The sequence below is a fragment of the Physella acuta genome, unplaced genomic scaffold (genome assembly GCF_028476545.2).
Source record: "Physella acuta isolate Inbredline_101_S28 unplaced genomic scaffold, ASM2847654v3 ptg000200l, whole genome shotgun sequence".
Classification (NCBI taxonomy): domain Eukaryota; kingdom Metazoa; phylum Mollusca; class Gastropoda; family Physidae; genus Physella; species Physella acuta.
In genome coordinates this window covers 1,820,001-1,839,366 of record NW_026731719.1, presented here as the reverse complement: position 1 = coordinate 1,839,366, position 19,366 = coordinate 1,820,001, and the positions used below count along the sequence as shown (strand labels likewise).

Sequence of the window (19,366 nt, the reverse complement as noted above, 5' to 3'; positions counted from 1 at the left end):
TCTCTCTCTCTCTCACACACTTCCCCTCTCTCTCAGTTCCTCTCTCTCTCCGTCTCTCTCTCTCTCTCACTTTCTCTCTCTCTCTCTCACTTTCTCTCTCTCGCTTCCTCTCTCTCTCTCTCTCCGTCTCTCTCTCTCACTTCCTCTCTCTCTCTCGCTTCCTCTCTCTCTCTCTCTCTCTGTCTCTCTCTCTCCCTCTCTCGCTACATTCTAAATACTCCAACTTAAAAATTTTTTAAAAAAAACGAGTTTTCCCTTTGTTTTTTTTTTCAACTTTTACCACAAAAAAGGAATGTTAATTAGCAGAAAACGATTTCTAACTAAACGTCTGGGTAAAAAAATTTGCTTCCGTTGAATGTAAGGTAATGTTTAGCTCAGTGATTTAACAGCTAGAGGCTTCTTCCCCATTAAATAAACAGTCTATTCACTAGTACTGCCATCAACAAAGTCATAGAGAATCTCAGCGTAAGTATCCATTGAGAACTTCCTTTCAAACTTATTCTCAGACAAGACTACCGTTGAGAACACTGAGTAGATTAATAAAAAAAATTCTTTACGGGGTAAAAAAGATGCATCAGTTGCTGAAATATTTAATAAACCTCATGTAAAGAAACATGAAAGAGTTAGGCCTACTTCAAACAGTTTTAAATCTTGTTTTATTGCCTAAAATCATTTTTTTTTAATTATTTACACAAACATTAAATATGATTAAACTAATCTTCTGTCCTAAATAGCTCAAATGGGCTGTTTGAATTGTTTGATTGTTTGTGATAGACATGCATACAGTGCCGGCGCCAGGTTATTTAGCGCCCTAGGCAAAACTTATTAAAAGCGCCACACCCCCCCCCCCCCGCAATTTTTTTCGTGCCCCCGTATTATCAAAGGCGTAGCGACTTTTCCTGGCGTCCGGGGACAAACTATCGACTTGCTCCCCCCCCCCCTCAAACTTTCAATGTGTTTTTCCAACCCATTTTGGCGCCCCCCAACGGACAGCGCCCTAAACGACCGCTTGGTACGCCTTATAGGTAGCGCCTGCCCTGCATGCATATAGTAATAACCCCACTTTATCAGTATTGTACAATATTTTTAAAGTGTTAATTTCGGCTTGCTTTTCTTTTTGGATTGGCTTTGTTTCTCCAACCAAGAACAAACTGTAAGGCAGATGTTTGATTTTGGAGTTGTCTCTCCTAGAAGAGCTGGTGTCCCCTGCAATCGAGCCTCATCTGCCCGAAACTTTTCTGTTTAGCAACCATGTGCTTTACCGACTAGACCATGCCGTTTTACTTTTTAATGAATAATTATATAAATCCTATTCATTAAAACGTTTTTATGCATTATGTTTGTGTGCATTTAAATTTGCGTTTATTTGTGTTCGCATTTATGTTGCGATTGTAATATTTTTTGCATATATATATTTTTTTTTGGGTTTATGTTTGCGCCTACTTTCTTGCGTTTAAGATTGCGTTAAAATTTGTGTTTATATTCGCCTGTATGTTAACGTTTCATACTTTTTATATTATTGTTTGCTTTTTTGTTTGCTTTTATGCTTGCATTATGTAAATGTTTGCGTTTGTGTTTGCGTTTGCGTTTTTGTTTATTTGTGTGTGTTTATGTTTGCGTTTATGTTTGCATTTATGTTTGTGCGTATGTTTATATGTTTGCGTTTGCTTTTATGGTTATCTTTGCGTTAATGTTTTTTATAGGTACGGTTAGTAGAAAAATAAAGTTAGAAAAGTTGGAAAAATAACAAAAACATAGAACAATCATAAAGACCAAAGATGCTATTGTACACCTGGTTATCCACACCTACAGGAGATTATTTATTTTCTTAGCATGTTCTTTAGACTATCTTCTCAACACGTGTACACTAGTTGTCGTGCGGGTGGCTAGTGGTTTTAATTAGGTTTTAATTTTTTTTTTGGGGTGGGGGGGGGGGGGGCGACAGGAGAATGTGTTGGTCGCCTGCTGATTGCCGGTTATGCTGTCTGCATATAGAAATATATGGCACCTGCCCGTATGCTTTAACTGTAGACACCTGCGTGCAGGTTTTACCTGTAGATACCCGCTTTACTCTAGACCAGTGGTTCATGTTTTTCTTTATTTTTTTCAAATTCAAAACATTATATATATATATATATATATATATATATATATATATATATATATATATATATATATATATATATATATATATATATGTTCAAAGAGCAAAGCCATTAAAATAGGATTTTCATACAACAAAAAACTAATCATAAATAGTAACTGCAAATCAATGTGACTTTTGCTGTTGCCTTTCAGACACCAGAGTGTTGTGTTCTTGTATTTTCCATCTCTATGCAGCTTTAAGGACGTGTTCTCTTAGTTTTGCCCGTGCTACACTAGTCTTGCTCAACTTGGCATTGAAAATCATGCAATATTGTATATGTTCGTCCTACATCTATTTATATGTAGAGTTAAATGCTAATAACTCAAAGGCCAGTAAATGACTCTTGCATAGTTTCTCAATCTTTTTCGTTTTCTTTAACAAGCTTTCACAACAAAAAAAAAACGTTTAACACCATAGATAAAAACATATTAAGCGCATCACTTGTCTAGCTTCTTATCAAAAGCTAAACATGAAATGGTGGGAGAGATTAATTATTGACTCAAGATGTAATAAGGTGTGACTAAATCAATCTAATGCACTGTCTCTGTAAAATAGCATTTTTGCTGGAGGAATTTCTGTTTTATGTTGGAGGGTTGGCTTATCAGCTTATCGTTGCTTTCATTTGGAGCGAGCGATGGGTGGGGATGATGGGGTGGGGGGGGGGGGGGGGTGGGGGTAAAGGTGTTGCTGAAAGAAAACGTAAGATTAACGGCATTGGTGGTAGACGAGGTGGTAGTAGAACAATATAGTAAAGGGATTTGGTGGTAGACGAGGTGGTAGTAGAACAATATAGTAAAGGGATTTGGTGGTAGACGAGGTGGTAGTAGAACAACATAGTAAAGGGATTTGGTGGTAGACGAGGTGGTAGTAGAACAACATAGTAAAGGGATTTGGTGGTAGACGAGGTGGTAGTAGAACAACATAGTAAAGGGATTTGGTGGTAGACGGGGTGGTAGTAGAACAATATAGTAAAGGGATTTGGTAGTAGACGGGGTGGTAGTAGAACAATATAGTAAAGGGATTTGGTGGTAGACGGGGTGGTAGTAGAACAATATAGTAAAGGGATTTGGTGGTAGACGAGGTGGTAGTAGAACAACATAGTAAAGGGATTTGGTGGTAGACGAGGTGGTAGTAGAACAATATAGTAAAGGGATTTGGTGGTAGACGAGGTGGTAGTAGAACAACATAGTAAAGGGATTTGGTGGTAGACGGGGTGGTAGTAGAACAATATAGTAAAGGGATTTGGTAGTAGACGGGGTGGTAGTAGAACAATATAGTAAAGGGATTTGGTGGTAGACGAGGTGGTAGTAGAACAATATAGTAAAGGGATTTGGTGGTAGACGAGGTGGTAGTAGAACAACATAGTAAAGGGATTTGGTGGTAGACGGGGTGGTAGTAGAACAATATAGTAAAGGGATTTGGTAGTAGACGGGGTGGTAGTAGAAGGACATAGTAAAGGGATTTGGTAGTAGACGGGGTGGTAGTAGAACAATATAGTAAAGGGATTTGGTAGTAGACGGGGTGGTAGTAGAAGGACATAGTAAAGGGATTTGGTGGTAGATGGGGTTTGTGGGGGCGGTGGTGAAAAGTGTTTTAGTGTTTGAGGGGATTAGTGGTGAAATGGTTTTGGGATAGTGGGGGTTGTTGAAATTGGGGTTGTCGTAAACTGCTTTCGTTGTATGGGGGGTGGATGCAGGGGTTGGTATGAGATTAACCGAGTTGTAAATTGGTTTAGTGTTCTCGGGCTTGGTAAATCAAGGTGTTGTGTTAAAGGGGGTGTTAGTAGAGTGGTAGCTTGTAGAAAATAATATAGTTGTAGAGAGTTGGTCGGAGAGTGGATAGGGGAAATTATGGAGAAGTTGATGGGGAAGTTGATGAGGGGGTGGGGGGGGGGGGGTGATGGGGGAGTGGGAGGAGGTAGGTGCTATGTAGCGCAGGTACCAACACAGGTGGGGCTGGTAGGCTGACCTGGTTGTGTTGATGTTTTGGATCTCGGTTAAACCACGGGGTTGATTTTTCACCTGAAACCTTGAGATCTTTTACCTGTGGGTTGGATTTAGTATCTTAAAAACTGTTCACGGCATGGTTGCTGCTTTAATACAGTGAGCAAAGTATCACATACCTAACTTTGGTGAGTGGTGGTTTTATAGAATTCACAGTCTTCAAACAGTCTTCAAACTTACCGGTTTTTAATGTTATATATAACTTCGATAGGCTAGAATACGTTTAATAAAGTGGGTATGCTTCGTTTATTGATATCAATTTACATTTTTTTGTCTAGCTTAAATCACAGTGAACATCGAGATCATGACGTCTTTCGCAAACCTGACGAAATACATTATGCATTCTGTGAACCTGAACAGCTACTTCCATCTCTCATTTCAAGGGGGCGGGGCACATGATGACCTGCATAAAATTCATTCAGAGGAGGAAATGGAAAGGTAAGTCAAAGATAAGTTCTCATATTTTAACTCAAACATAAGTTCTCATATTTGAAAAAAAAATGAAATTTGGGGCCGGTGCTAATTATTTCATTTTGCTAATTTTTGTTTGAACAGAATTTACTTTTGTATAAAAGCTGTATATCCTGCCGGAAGAAAGGCAAAAAAATATATATATTTTGTTACATTTTCAATTTTCTGGGTCATTTGATAAAAAATGTCATGGAAATATTAAGCATAAAAAATAAAAACAAATGTTTTAGTATGAAAAAATAATCTTGTTGTCAATTATATACTGAAACGTAATCATCAAACGAATTTGTAATCTACACCCTTTACTTTACAATTTTATAGATTTTTAAAGTATTTTTTTTATATTTTCTTAATCCAATTTGATTTTGATTTTTATAATCGAAAGACTTTTTAATTGTATCAATTTGCTCTATAAAATATTGGCCTAGAAGTACTTAGAGATCACAATATATAAAATAAGCGACTTAATGTTAAGTTATAATAAATGTTATTTTATTGTCAATCGTTAACTACAAAGTAACTTTCTCTTAAAAAACAAATTGTACGTGAATAAAGCATAATATCCTTATATGTGATTTCCTTAATCAAGAAGTTTTAATTTTGACATCCCTAGAACAACATAATAATTTTAAAAAATATTTTCTTATTATTGTCATGTTGTTTTAATTGAGTGTTATCCTTTAAATACTTTTTAAAAATCATTTTGATAGGGGCTTATAAGAAAATTTTAAAAAGACAAAACGAGGCATATGAATTGAGCAAATCATAATAGGATATAAATATATTTTACTAAGCATATATTTCCTTAAATATGTATATATATTTTCTTAGATGATATTTAAAGTTAGCCTTTTTTATTAAGTAAAATGTTAGCCCATTATAAAAGTTATATTCTGATTATTTTAAAATAAAAGTTAAATAAAGATCTCGATTATTAAATTAAAGATGTCAAGGAATATTGTATGGGTGTTTGCAAGAGAAAATCGAACGTACGTATATGATAGAATACTGCGTGGATTGTATTAGAAAGTACTGGAGTGATTTGTGTAATAGAATGTTGTACTACAGAAATGAACGAACATTCTCCTAATGTTACAGGTTAATGGAGGCTGACAGGCTGTGGTCAATCGTTATGTCCATTCACGCCGTCTACCTGTGGGTCATCGCCGCCCTGGGTCTGCCCGGCAACATCCTGGCCCTCATCACCATCCTCAGCATGCACGTCATAACCCCAGCCGCCATGCTGGTGGCGACCCTAGCGGCCACTGACGGTCTGGCTCTAATCTTCAAATTGATCGGGCACCAGGTCTTCAGACACGGCCTGCACGTGGGGGACACCGGCTGTAAGTGTGAGTTCCTGGTCATGTACATCTCCACGCTGGCCAACTGGGTCCTGCTCTGTATCTGCGCCGAAAGATTCATCGTCATCTGTCAGCCTAAGTTCCACAACGTGGTCTCCACCAAAAAATTCTGGGCTGTTGTTTTGATTCTCTGCGGCGTCGCCTTGTTGGCGATATTCCTCCCGATTTCCGTGGTGATGCGGATTTCTGTGATTAAGGGCACCAAATGTGGGACAGACGACCAGTACTACTGGTTCTTCGTGAACGTCTGGTACTGGATCAACGCCAGCCTGCACCTCTTCATCCCCTTCTCCTTCGTCGCCCCGCTGACGGTGTTGACTGTTGTCAGATTGTACAAGACCCGCGGAGTCCTGACCGGAACTGAGGCAGAAAACAAGAACCAGGCTGTGCGACAGATGGCGGTGATGCTGGTGGTGGCGGCGCTGATGTTCCTGCTCCTGTCCCTGCCGTCATGCGTCTACTTCCTGTCCTACAAGATGAGCGACAACCAGGTGGTAGAAGCCAGGTGGGCGATCTTCGAGCAGGTGCAGTACATGCTGATTGACTCGACGCACGCGGTCAACTTTTACCTGTACTTCCTGTCCTCCCAGCTGTTCCGGACACGCCTCATTAGTCTCTTCTGCTGCCGAAAGTCGCAGAGTTTGGACATTGGCACTTCCGCTGACCAAATTTAAGGCCAAGTTCACACACGTCACTCAGTCACTCCACACAATCATACAGTAACTCCAAACAATCACAACGTCATTCCACACAATCATCCAGTAACTTCAAACAACAACAAAGTAATTCCACACAATCATCCAGTATCTTTAAACAATTACTCAGCCACTTGAAACAATCATACAGTAACTCCAAACAATTGCAAAGTAATTCATAGTTACTTCACGATACAAACTCTGAATTTAACATGCATAGCAAAAACATATTATCTTGAATTTTCTTTTGCCACTACAATATCATTTTGCCCAACGCCGCCATAAAAATTCATGTTGCAAGGTAAAACAGTGAAAACATTGCTTTCAACATCACACAGAACAGCAGCAAATAGTTTGTTTGACATGCTGAGATATAAACTTGGACGCGCTGATATATAAACAATGTTGTTACTGCTGGTGCTCTAAATGTGTATATACAGGTGTATACATGACTGTATTTTAGTAATTTTGTCTTGTAACATAGCTGTAAGGATATTGTTTCACTCTAATGGTACGTATAGGTATTTAAAAGACTGGTTTTTTAATCAAGGTTACTAAATAAATGATAACTTGTAAAATGATTAAATAGAGGACGATACTTGTCAGATATTTTGAGATCTTAATGTATGATAGATGAACATACTGTAGCTAGCCCACTTGTTTGTTTATTAAACATGTAAAGTTGAAAGATTTTTAAAAAATCATTTTAGTTAGCATTTCTTTTATATTTTATTGATGTTTTTTGTACACACTGTAATACTCTTTAGGTGTGTTACAAAAGCTCATCAGAAAACAAGGTAAATGTTGTATGCACTTTATTTAAGAATAAACAATGTCATGGTAGTAAAATGATGTTGAACATGTACAATGTTATGTAACTCGCTTATTATATTACAATAAACAATGTATAGCTTCAGTTATTACCGCTATTATTTTATATATTTAAACTAGACGACCCAGTTACCCGTTGGAATATGGTCTGCCGGCTGTACAACACAAGCCTATATCCCACCACACCCACCATACCCTTTATAAAGCCTTTTAATCCGACATTAATCCATCTGTCGTACCAAGGGGCGGGGCAACTGATGATCTTCATAAACGGGTGGGGGGAGTTAAGGGGGAGGGGTTTGGGGAAATAGAGGTTGAGTTTTGTGGACGGTTGCAGGATGGGGTGGCTGGGCTTAGTTTAGTGGTAAATTCCACGCATCAAAAATAAAATTCGCAAACTGTTACGAAACAAAATGTAATTTAATCATCAAAACACTTTTTTACTTTCTCGTATATACGAAGTGTAGAGAAAGTATTGTAATCGTGCACAAAAATAACATGAAATTTTGACAGTTTTCACCGTTTTACTCCTCAGTCCTTCATCACATCCGGAGTATAGAGGACTTATTTTAATCAGGCAAAAATTATAAATACAAATATATAAACGTTTTGGCGTTTTATGCGTTATCGAGTCGTAAAAACTGAACTTTGCAATTCTGTCCTTATGTCTGTGTGTCTGTCTGTGTGTCTGTGTGTAAACACAATAACTTGAGTACCGTTACAGCTAGGTTGATGAAATTTCATATATAAGTATTTTATCAAAATCGTAGATCCTGATCAACTTTTGAGCGATTTCCGATAACCGAAAGTGGTACTTTTTCTACTTTGAATTTTTCAAAAGCCTATAAGTTGCGTACTATTTTAGATAGATGCATGAAATTTCACACGTAAGTAAAAGATCTAATTCTCTACCTTCTGTCAAATTTTGAGTAATTTTGACCGGAAGTACTAATTTACGTTATTTCCGATTTCTCAAAAAAACGCATGTAAATTTATAAAGTACTAATAATATCTTTTTTTTACGAGATTCTATTCTATTATAAAAAATTGAAGTAATTAAAAATGGATAACAAATATTGTCTATGTCCTGAGTTGCCATCCCTCGTAATTTTATATTCGAGAAAGTATAGGGGAGATCACTCCCGGTTTATTAATTCATTTAATTCCAGCCTTAAAATTAACATTTCAGTTTAAAACGCACTTATATATAGATTTGTTTATTTTGTTATTTTGGTTAGTTTTTTTTTTTGTTTTTTGTTTTTTTTTGCTGTTGACAAAAAATACTTCTTTTGATCGTTGCTATAATCAGTACATAATACTGCAAACATTACTTTCCTCATATTTTTCAACTGAAAGATCTATCTAAAGTGTCCTATCGAAAATATCGGAACCAAATAGCAATAGATATAATAAATGAATAAGTCCTCAAATGTCACATCTAAAAATACATTTAAAAATCATTTTAAAAAGTATTGACTGCATGGGTTTCGTACCCGCGGGGGTAACTCGCTTTTTAAAATTATCTTAAACCATCTGGTGTGGGAGCATTGCAATTAATTAGCAGACATCGAAGGTCTAATTAGGCCGCCACTGACAGGATCTGCCCAGTTCATCCGTGCCTAAACCAATCAATCCGTGCCTAAACCAATCAATCGGTGATTCGACCAATCGCATACCTCGCGCGGTGGTTGTTGTCTCAGGGGAGAGAAGTCTCGTTTGTTTGACACTTTCACAACTGTTTCGTCATTCACATGCAACTTTCTAGGAAGGATATGTTACATTTTCTTGAAATATAATTTGTGTTACTCTCTAGTAAGGATTTTAAAAATTGTTTTCTTGTTTACTTTGTCTTAACATTTGCCGTAAAAGAAGTTTAATTAATATAAAGTTCAAATATTCACCTAAGAATTAGCAATTGGAACTATGTTGCTAACCATGAAATCACACGTTTAGAAACTAACATTTGATGTTAAATTCATCATTACTTAAGTACGTTTGAGTGACATTTGATGTTAAATTCATCATTACTTAAGTTAGTTTGAGTGACAATATAATAGTAACAATATCTCACGTCACTGGGAAATGAAATACAATTTAGAGAATGTGTTTGATAATTCAGCTAATACTTCCGTGTATGAGGGAAATGGCAGCAACGAGTCGTTCGTGGTATGGGAGGAGACAGATGTTGTCAATGATACACTGCAGATGAGGTGAGTCTTCATACACGGACAGGCAGACAGACAGACAGACAGAAAGACAGAGACCCTATTATTGTAAACGTACAGTATTTTCAGATAATGTTTTACCTTTTTTAAAGCTGCTTTATCAATCGAAATCATAAGTCGCTATACAAAAAATAAGATTAATTTTGATGACTTCTGTTGGTGTTTAAAACATTTTAAAACATTAAACTGACTGTTTACTGGTATAATCTGAGCATTATGGCTCAAAATGTTTTCATTTCATTGAGGTCTCGGAATAAGTCTTAGCAGATTTTCTTCCAGGCATCTCTTCGGGGGGGGGGGGGGCTTTGCCCCCCCGAAAAAAATTTACTGCCCCCCCCCCCCCCCCCCGAACGAAATGAAATTTATATAATTTATATAGAAAATATATACTTTTGACAGTGTCCGCCCCCCCGAAGAAAGTCTACCGCCCCCCCCCCCAAAAAAAAAACTTCAAGTGCCCCCCCCCCCCTCGGAGAAAAAAGTCTGGAAGAAACACAGAGTCTTAGTTCATCGTTTTTTTTACTATTTTTTTATGTCATGGTATTCAACACTCTCCTTAAAAGTAAATATAATTTCTACCATTCTAACACGTAAAAGGTGCCAGCACATGAGATCAGTTGTCTGATTGTCCAGGGACACACATGATTGTAATCATTACGGCAGTTTTTTATCGGTACAGGATACACCTACATTGGAAAGAATAAAAGCACATTATAATGTGATTTAATGCCACTTATAAAGTATTTAATTATTTGTTTTAAAGTTTGATCCCATAAAAAATGTTAAGGCTTATTTCGCATGGCTCATCTTTAGCTAGCAACGGCCTCCACAAAATTGTAATTTGTGATGTTTTTGTTCGAATCTCTAGAGAATATTTACGTAAATTAGAAAATTATATCTACATTATTAAGATTTAAACGTTTTAGACATTCCAACATCTCTAATCTAATCTACCCCTCCCCCTTCACCCCCCCCTCCCCCAGCAACCTGAGCAGAAGCTGGCAACTGATGGTGAGCTCCAACCTCTACAAGTTCTACCCCTCTGTCTACTGCGCCTTCGGCCTCCCCGGGAACATCCTGACCATCCTCGCCATACTAAGCATGCACTCCATCAGCCCCTCCACGTTCTTCGTGGCCGTGCTCGCCTTCTCGGACAGCGCCGTCCTGCTGACCACACTGGCCCGCCAACAGCTCAAGTCCAACCAGGTCTACATGGGCGAGGCCTGCGTCTGGGTGGAGATCTTCCCCATATTCTTCTCCACCTACTCCAACTGGATCCTGGTCTTCATCTGCGCCGAACGCTTCATCTCCGTGTGCTACCCGCTGAGGAAGGTGTCCATCTGCACTGTCAAACGAAGCTACATCGCCTCAGGGACGTTGTCTGTGATACTGTTCATGTTCTTTGTGATCCTGTACTCGTGTCTGCTGTCTGCTGACGACGGAGGCTACTTTTGTCGGACTTCTGATGCCTACACGACGGTGTGGGTCTGGGTCATCATGACCCTCTACATCCTGATTCCCTTCTCCGTGATCTTCATCTTCACCGTGTGCGTGCTGCGAGGGCTGGTCAGGTCTAGAAACGAGAGGCGGAAGTTGCTGAGGAACCGGAGCCAGTACCAGGTCAGGCCCGACAACAACAACTTCTTCAAGCGGCCCCTGGCAGAAAGCAGACGGATGGAGCGGATGTTGACGCTGGTGATGGTGCTGGCCGCGACCATCTTTCTCCTGCTTACCTCCCCCACCCTCATCTTCTACATCTACAAGAGGTTCGGCGTGCCGGCCATGGACGCAGACGACCAGAGCCTCTTTGACCGGATACGCCGGTTCCTCCTGGACACGACTCACGCCGTCAACTTCTTCTTCTACTTCATCATCATCCGCAGGTTTCGAACCCAGTTGATCCACATCATCACGTGCAGAGAGAAGCACCAAACCGTGTTGTTCACAATAAGCTCAACAACTTAAACTCTGTCCCACACAGCAGCAGTCAACAAAGTTTACCTGTCGTAATCTGCAGTACAATGCAAGCAAACTCTCAAAGCTTTGTTCAACTTTTGTTCAGTTTGGGTTAGAAAAAGTTCACCCCATCACGGTTTGTTGTGGGATGTTTTACGTGATCGTCCGACATCTAAATATTTTATTCACGAATTTAACATTATCCAATTTAACAACAATTAGAGTGTCACAGAATAATCTTCTAATTAGCATAACAAAATAGAAAAATGTCTCGAATAAAAATGTACTATTGTTTCAACAAGGATTCACTTCTATTGAGTATACAAACTATATGTTATTTACAGTTTTAGATTTGTGTTTGTTGTGTTTAAAACCTGGCTGTATTTTTCTCCCGAGTGGAATTTTATTCAAAGAAAGTTTGAAACTCAGTTAAGTAAAAGGAATATTCTGGAATCTTCTATAATCTGGGGGTAACGGCTATAATATATTGTTTCGATATGCAACAAGTCCCAAGTAAGTTCAGGTTTAAATTAGTTTAATTACTCTAAATGCAAGCTAATTAACGAGTTAACTGTGTATTTTATAATACCACCCCTCCCCTCCTCCCCTCCTGCCCCCCCCCCCCCGGTACTTAAACTATTATTTCTACAACATGACCAGCCTAGTCCTTGTTTATGAGCTAACCGTCAGTTACCAGCCAATGATTGGACTGTTTTTACTACAAACGTCCTTTCTTTACATTGTTTTGTCGATCTTGCCTTCAAATGAAAATGTCTAATTCAGTTTTATTTTGTCTTTAGATCTTGTATTCAACACATTTAGGCTGTGTTTTATAAACTGTCTGAATTTTGTATTTCTACCCAACTGTGTTTCTAGTGTCTTTGTTCCAACTGATTTGATAGTTTTCCCTGTTTGTACTGAGGGTAGTTTTGGCCGAGCATGAACGAAAATGTAGGCGATCAATGGAGTTTATGAGTGTGTAAATCTGCCATTTGCCATAGGGTATAGTACCTGTCGAGACGCCATGAATATTTGATGCTTGTTGCTCATGGACATTACGCCCCTCTCAAACGAAGGATAAAAAATCTTATCGTGAATTCAGGCTCCACGCTAATGTTTTCCTTGAGGCAATACGATTGGTTAGAATTGTAAAATGGGAAATTAACCGAATTTGCTTTTTTCTGCTTTTATTTTATTCACTTTATATGAAAATGTGATTAAATAGAAATTTATTTTGAAGAAAAACAGTTGAGTTTAGAAATTAAACTTTATTTTCAAACGTGAGTGTACTTTTTTTTTTAAATGTGTTTTTTTTTACTTAAAAATAGTGTTATCCCCCTTTAACTGGCTACTTTAGAAAAACATGGTCAAAGGGAAGTAACAAATAGAAATAGTTAAACGCCAAACGTGGGTGACTGATCTTGATTAAACAAATGAAATGTTCCGTTTGCTTGTTTTATGGCAACATAAAAGTTGATCGTAGTTTTTATTTTACTGTCCCAGAAATACAAATCTTGGGATCTGCTTCTTTATCTGATCCACAAAACACTATTTTAAAATGTAATGGATCGACACGAAATCATTACATGGTTTATCAATTTGTTGCCTTGTTAAATAGCACTTTTTTTTATTTTTCATTCTCTCTTTGTTTTTTTGGGGGGGTTTTTTGGGTTTTTTTTTGTTTTTTTTTTCCTTTTTTTTTTACATTTTTCTGTGATTGAACATTTGCTGATAAAACTGTCTCATTGATTAATTTTATTTAATGACACCATGAAGGTAAGCAATATTTTCAAATGATACAGTCACCAGCTAGTTCCTTATATTAATGTGTTGAGAAAATTCAGACTGTGTGGAATATTTTCATAAAACCTGACATAAATGGGCGAGCTAAATTTGTCAAATTTTCTCGGTATTAAAATACATATAATTAATAGTCTACATTAAACCCGGCAATTTAAAATATTTTTAGAACTGTCAATGACAAGTTGACAAAATATAATTTCGTAGAATTAAAAATTGATATTACTTCAGCACCTATGTCGATATGTAAATAAAACCAGAAGTTAATTATGCTCACACCGCTTACACTGCGAACTTTGGATTATATCAATGATGTATGCTTGTGTGCAGAGTTTCTTCCAGGAATGTTTATCACAGAACTTGTGTTGGGTCTAGGTGACATGGAAGGCGAGGATCCTGTTCTTTGGGACAGTGGCAGGATGCTGCTTGGTGGTAAAAAAAATATAGTTTTATCAACTATGTAATTTTGTAAATCAATGCCATATGTTTATGTAGGTTATAAGGTTCCCTTTCAACAAGTCTGCGAAAAAGTAAAATTGAAAAAAATAAAATGCGTCGACGGCATGTAGTCCAACAATCATAGTTAAAAATTGTAAGACCAACGACAATAGGATCTGGACCAAAAAAAACTGGTTTGGTTATCATGAGCTCTCTTGTAGTGCACCAAGTTGTCGACGGTTCTACAAACGTGTGTCAGTATTGGTAAAGCTCGGTTATCAAAGTCTTTTGGACGAGTTCAATTTGTCGAGGCCGTTTTGTCATGGGCCCTCTTGTCACCTAATTATTTTATTTTTATTTTATACAAGTAAAAATCGATAGATATGTAATATATTGATAATATATTTAAATATTTTGTTACCAAAATTAGTAATATTAATTTATTCTACTTGGAAAGGACTAGCATTACAAAAATGTGAAATTGTTTTCCTATTCATAACTTTTTTATGTTTTAAATTAATCACATCGTATCATAAAATACGCCAAATACGATGTAAATTCCAATGTGGTTGTTGTTGCTACTCGTATGTTGCCATTCATTGTGCAGCTAAATTATCCGCATAGTTGAGATACCACAACAAGAATGCGCCATGCAGCTATTACTAACGATAATAGGTCAATCTGTGAGTGGTGTAATTGTGGCTCGTGTAATTGTGGCTCGTGTAATTGAGTTGGCATTACCAGCGGACACCGGTGTAATTATAGGGGCAGCAAAGGTTGTGGTCTAGCTGACTGCTACCACTGTCATTTACTGTTGTGGTGCTATTGGAAGAACGTGCTGTATCGTAAGCATTTTATTGCTTAAGTAAGCTTTATATTTATTTATTTATTTTAGTTTGAAAACATTTGATATATTTTTTTATTTATTTAGTAGGCCTACACAAGAAATAGGTTTGCTTTTTTTTCAAGTCGAGACTAAAATAGTTCAAATAATATTTCAATTTTAATGATTTTAATAACGTACTTTAAATTTTTTTTTTTCATTTCGAGAACGACATCATAGGTTTTTTTTTTATAAAATATTTGCAATTTTTATTGAAATCATTAAAAATAATATGTTTCTTTTTTTCTAAACGAATATGTTTTTAACATTATATAGTTTTAATAAATTCGGTAGGTGTGTGTGTATTTATTAATAATAATTAATAATCTGTTTACCTACAGATTATTTAACTTAAGCTACAATGGAAACTTCATACGATCCCCTATTGGAAGGATGGGAAGGATGGCAAGGATTGGAAGAATATAACATAACAAACCTAAACTGGACATATGTGGACTATCCCGAAATGTGAGCAGTTATTGTCGTGTGTGTCTGGCCATCTTCTGTATGTTAAAGTACGTTTACTGATTGGCTGAAACAGTAGCGATACTTCCATTTTGTTTTTGTACCCTGTGCTCTACCTGTGTTTTACTTGTGTTCTACCTGTGTTCTATCTATGTTCTACCTCTGTTCTACCTCTGTTCTACCTGTGTTCTATCTATGTTCTACCTGTGTTCTATCTATGTTCTACCTGTGTTCTATCTATGTTCTACCTGTGTTCTATCTATGTTCTACCTGTGTTCTATCTATGTTCTACCTGTGTTCTATCTATGTTCTACCGGTGTTCTATCTATGTTCTACCTGTGTTCTATCTATGTTCCACCTGTATTCTACCTTTGTTCTACCTGTGTTCTACCGAAGATTTAAACTTACAAAGTCCAGCGAAGAAAAGTTTATTTGTGTATCTTACCGTCTCATTTTTTATAACAGTTGTTTTATGTCTGTTTCGAATTCGATTACTAGTACGATGAAACTTACGTGTAAGGGTAATTAATACATTGAACAAGCTAACACTTATGTGTAGTTCTTTTTAAGTATTACATTGGAATTACAAAATCAATGAAAGAAATAAATGATGTGTTATTTATTTTTTAGCCCGAACGAATTCGACCATCTGAGCCAGATTATCGTGGCCATGCACAAGGTCTACATTTGGATTCTCTTTGTCGTCGGTGTACCTGGCAACTTGCTGACTGCCCTGGCCTACCTCGGCATGAGGGCCGACAGACCTGCCACGCTGTACATCGTCTTTCACGCCGTCTACAACTGTTTGGCTTTGACCACAAAACTGGTCAGCCACCAACTCGCCCAACACGGAGTTTTCTTCGGACAGGTTGGGTGCGTTCTGGAGTTCCTGCCACCCACCCTGCACGTGCTGGCCAACTTGACCCTGGTGTCTGCTGTCGTGGAGAGGTACATCCACGTCTGCAAACCGTCAAGACACGAGAGAATGTTCAGCAGACGTTACACGAAAATCAGCTTGGTCGCGAGTGCTGCTGTTGTCACGAGTTTTTATTTCGCCATCTTTGTGTCTATGAGGAGAGCTATCCTCGGCCAGTGCCTCACCCCAGAGGATTATCTTTTGGCCTGGTCCATATTCCTGCAATGGATTAACTCGTCCTTGCTGGTATATATTCCGCTCACGATATTTCCAATCATGACGTATCGCATTCTGCGAGCCTTCGCCAGACAAAGGAAGCAGCGTCTGAATAACCCCAAGCCGGACATTCCGTTAGGACCCTCATCCAACATCAATCCGGACATTTCGTCAGGAGCATCATCCAACATCAAGCCGGACATTTCGTCAGGAGCATCATCCAACACTAAGGCGGACATTTCGCCCTACACTACGGCGGACATTACATTAGAACCATCATCCTTCACCAAGGCGGACATTTCTTCAGGATCACCCAACTTACCCGAAGATCAACACGAAAGAAAGATAACCCATTCAATTCTACTGATTTGTTGTCTTGTATGTGTTCTCTCCCTTCCTGCGTGTACCTTCTACCTGTTTCCCCCAGCACAAGACAACCTCACGCTCCTTAAACTCTCGCTGTTCGACCAGATCCAGTTCGTCTGTCTAGAATCTGCCCTGGTCGTTAATTTTTTTGTCTACCTTGTCTTCTCCCAAAGGTTCCGGGAACAAATCCGGCTGATGCTCACATGCAAGTTCTCCCTAAAACGTCGTGACGTCACTGAGTCTCCAAGTGTTGAAATGACATAAACAATACTGGCGTGTTTTCTTTTCCCTTTTTACGTGTGGGATTTAAATTTAAATTATGTAAATATAAATATAAATATAAATATATATATATATATATATATATATATATATATATATATATATATATATATATATATATATTATGCTGTGAGATAATTAGTTTTTGTTTAAATGCCATTTTGTGAATAGGCAGCCAAGTACTGAATTATAATTTTTGGGGGTATTACGCAAACTGATCCGGCAGATTTGTTGTGTGAACACGGAATTAGCATTTCAATGGCTTGCGCACTACTGCGAGACTTGGTGGGAATTTTTCAGGAAATAATCGCTTGCTATGTTATTGTACACTATGCTTTAGTTGTTGAAGGAGCTAAAACGGGAAAAATAGTTATCTAGCAGACGAATCGAAAGCATGGTGTATCTTTATTAGCATTCTCACCATTAGTGTCTGTTGTACCGTGCGCGACACGTTGTCTTGTCCAGCATATCCCTAGACAGATGAACGCAACAACAGATAACTCTCTATAACAAGTTACAAGTTTGTATTTAACAACAAATTTTCGTTATCTTCCCTGACAAAGTTATATTTGTTTCAGAATGGCAATACTCTCAATAATACAAAGCTAATTTTTAAGGTGGATCATCGTATGCTAGCGAATAGGTTGTAATGAACTACAGATTGTGTATGATCGAATCCATGGCCTGATACGAGTGAAAGCGAAGTCTGGGAAATGCCAGAAAAAATAGTTAAGAGCTAACTGCTGAAGTTATTGTTCCTTTTAAAGCAGATTTCACGATGCCTCGGGAGTTTCTCGAACCTTTATAACAATATATTATGTCAACGAAATAAGAAAAAACAAGCACAAACCAAATAGTTGAGGCTTTGAAATGATCAGCTTTTTTATGTATTACGAGCTGGTGTATAAAAACAGCATGGAACGGTGTAAAGACGTCACTTGACGGGAGGGCGGAAGGGTAGACTAAATGAGGGGGTGGGGGGCTACATTCATGCCCGAACACCGTGACAACAGCCTTACACAGCCCAAACTTCTCAAGCATGTGGTTTTGTAAAGCTAAGGTAACAAAATACAGGATGTTACCATAAATGGAAGCCACTTCAGACACACAAAACTATTCCAAGAAAATTATTTTACCAAGACTCCGTTCCATGTACATTAGGTGTGTTCATAGAATGTCGTTTACATGCTACAATAGGTGTCTAAAGGTAAGTAAAATTATTATTTTTTAAGTTTATTTCAAAAACATATTTTAATAAACATATTAAAATATTGATTGAAATTATTATCCCTCTATCCGTTTAAACGTCTATTCATCCATCTACCCAAACAGCAGGGGCGGAACTACAGTGCACTTGCACACATAGCATGGTGTTTAATTTTTTTTTATTGATAAATAAAACTTTTTTTTTCAAAACCCGAACACGCCAGCAATGAGTATCCTATATTCGTATTTTATGTGTATATATATTATATATATATATATATATATATATATATATATATATATATATATATATATATATATATATATATATATATATATATATATATATATATATATATATATATATATATATATATATATATATATGGGGGGCCTAAAAAATGTTTTTCTAGTTCCCCCACTGCCAAACAGACATCGTTCCATTGATTTCTATATCTAATCAACCAAACCATCTATCAGTGGCGTAGCTAGGATTTTCTGGCCGTTATGTAAAAATAATTATCATTTAAAAAAATTTAAAAACCCACGTTTTCTGATTCAACTAAAAAGTAGAAAATAAATGCTATACATCGAAATAATGCAAGCGATCACTCTAATATAAGCGATCTCAAACTGCGTGCGCATTATTACAAGAAGTGAAAAACGTGGGGATTTTTACGGATTTTTAAATAAGTTCTTAGGCAGATCAGAGAGTAAATTTCCATTTTATATTTGTAATTATTTGTATAAAATAAATATTAAAACTCCAATGAAGGAAAACTTGAATCTCATGCCTTGCTTATGCTAATTTTACGTAGGTACGCCGCTGCTATCTATCCATGTACACAGCAGTTAATTCGAATACACGACATAATACTAAGTTTCACTGCTGTTGTCAAAAAAACACAATGTATATTTGTTATATCTTTGTGTATATTGTATGAATATGATATATTATATTATATATATATATATATATATATATATATATATATATATATATATATATATATATATATATATATATATATATATCTATATATATATATATATATATATATATATATATATATATATTGTGACCTACTTAGGTCCAGTAATGTTTT

The 19,366-nt window shown here is 37.0% G+C and overlaps 1 protein-coding gene across 1 annotated transcript; it reads left to right on the top strand.

Moving 5' to 3' along the window:
• The first annotated feature begins 4,200 nt into the window (after positions 1 to 4,200).
• Positions 4,201 to 7,593, top strand: LOC131937142 (mu-type opioid receptor-like). The gene is made up of 3 exons (XM_059294334.1): positions 4,201 to 4,277; positions 4,428 to 4,587; positions 5,719 to 7,593. The coding sequence occupies exons 2-3, from the start codon at positions 4,454 to 4,456 to the stop codon at positions 6,653 to 6,655; spliced, it is 1,071 nt and encodes a 356-aa protein (XP_059150317.1). The 5' UTR covers positions 4,201 to 4,277; positions 4,428 to 4,453; the 3' UTR covers positions 6,656 to 7,593.
• The last annotated feature ends 11,773 nt before the right edge of the window (positions 7,594 to 19,366 follow it).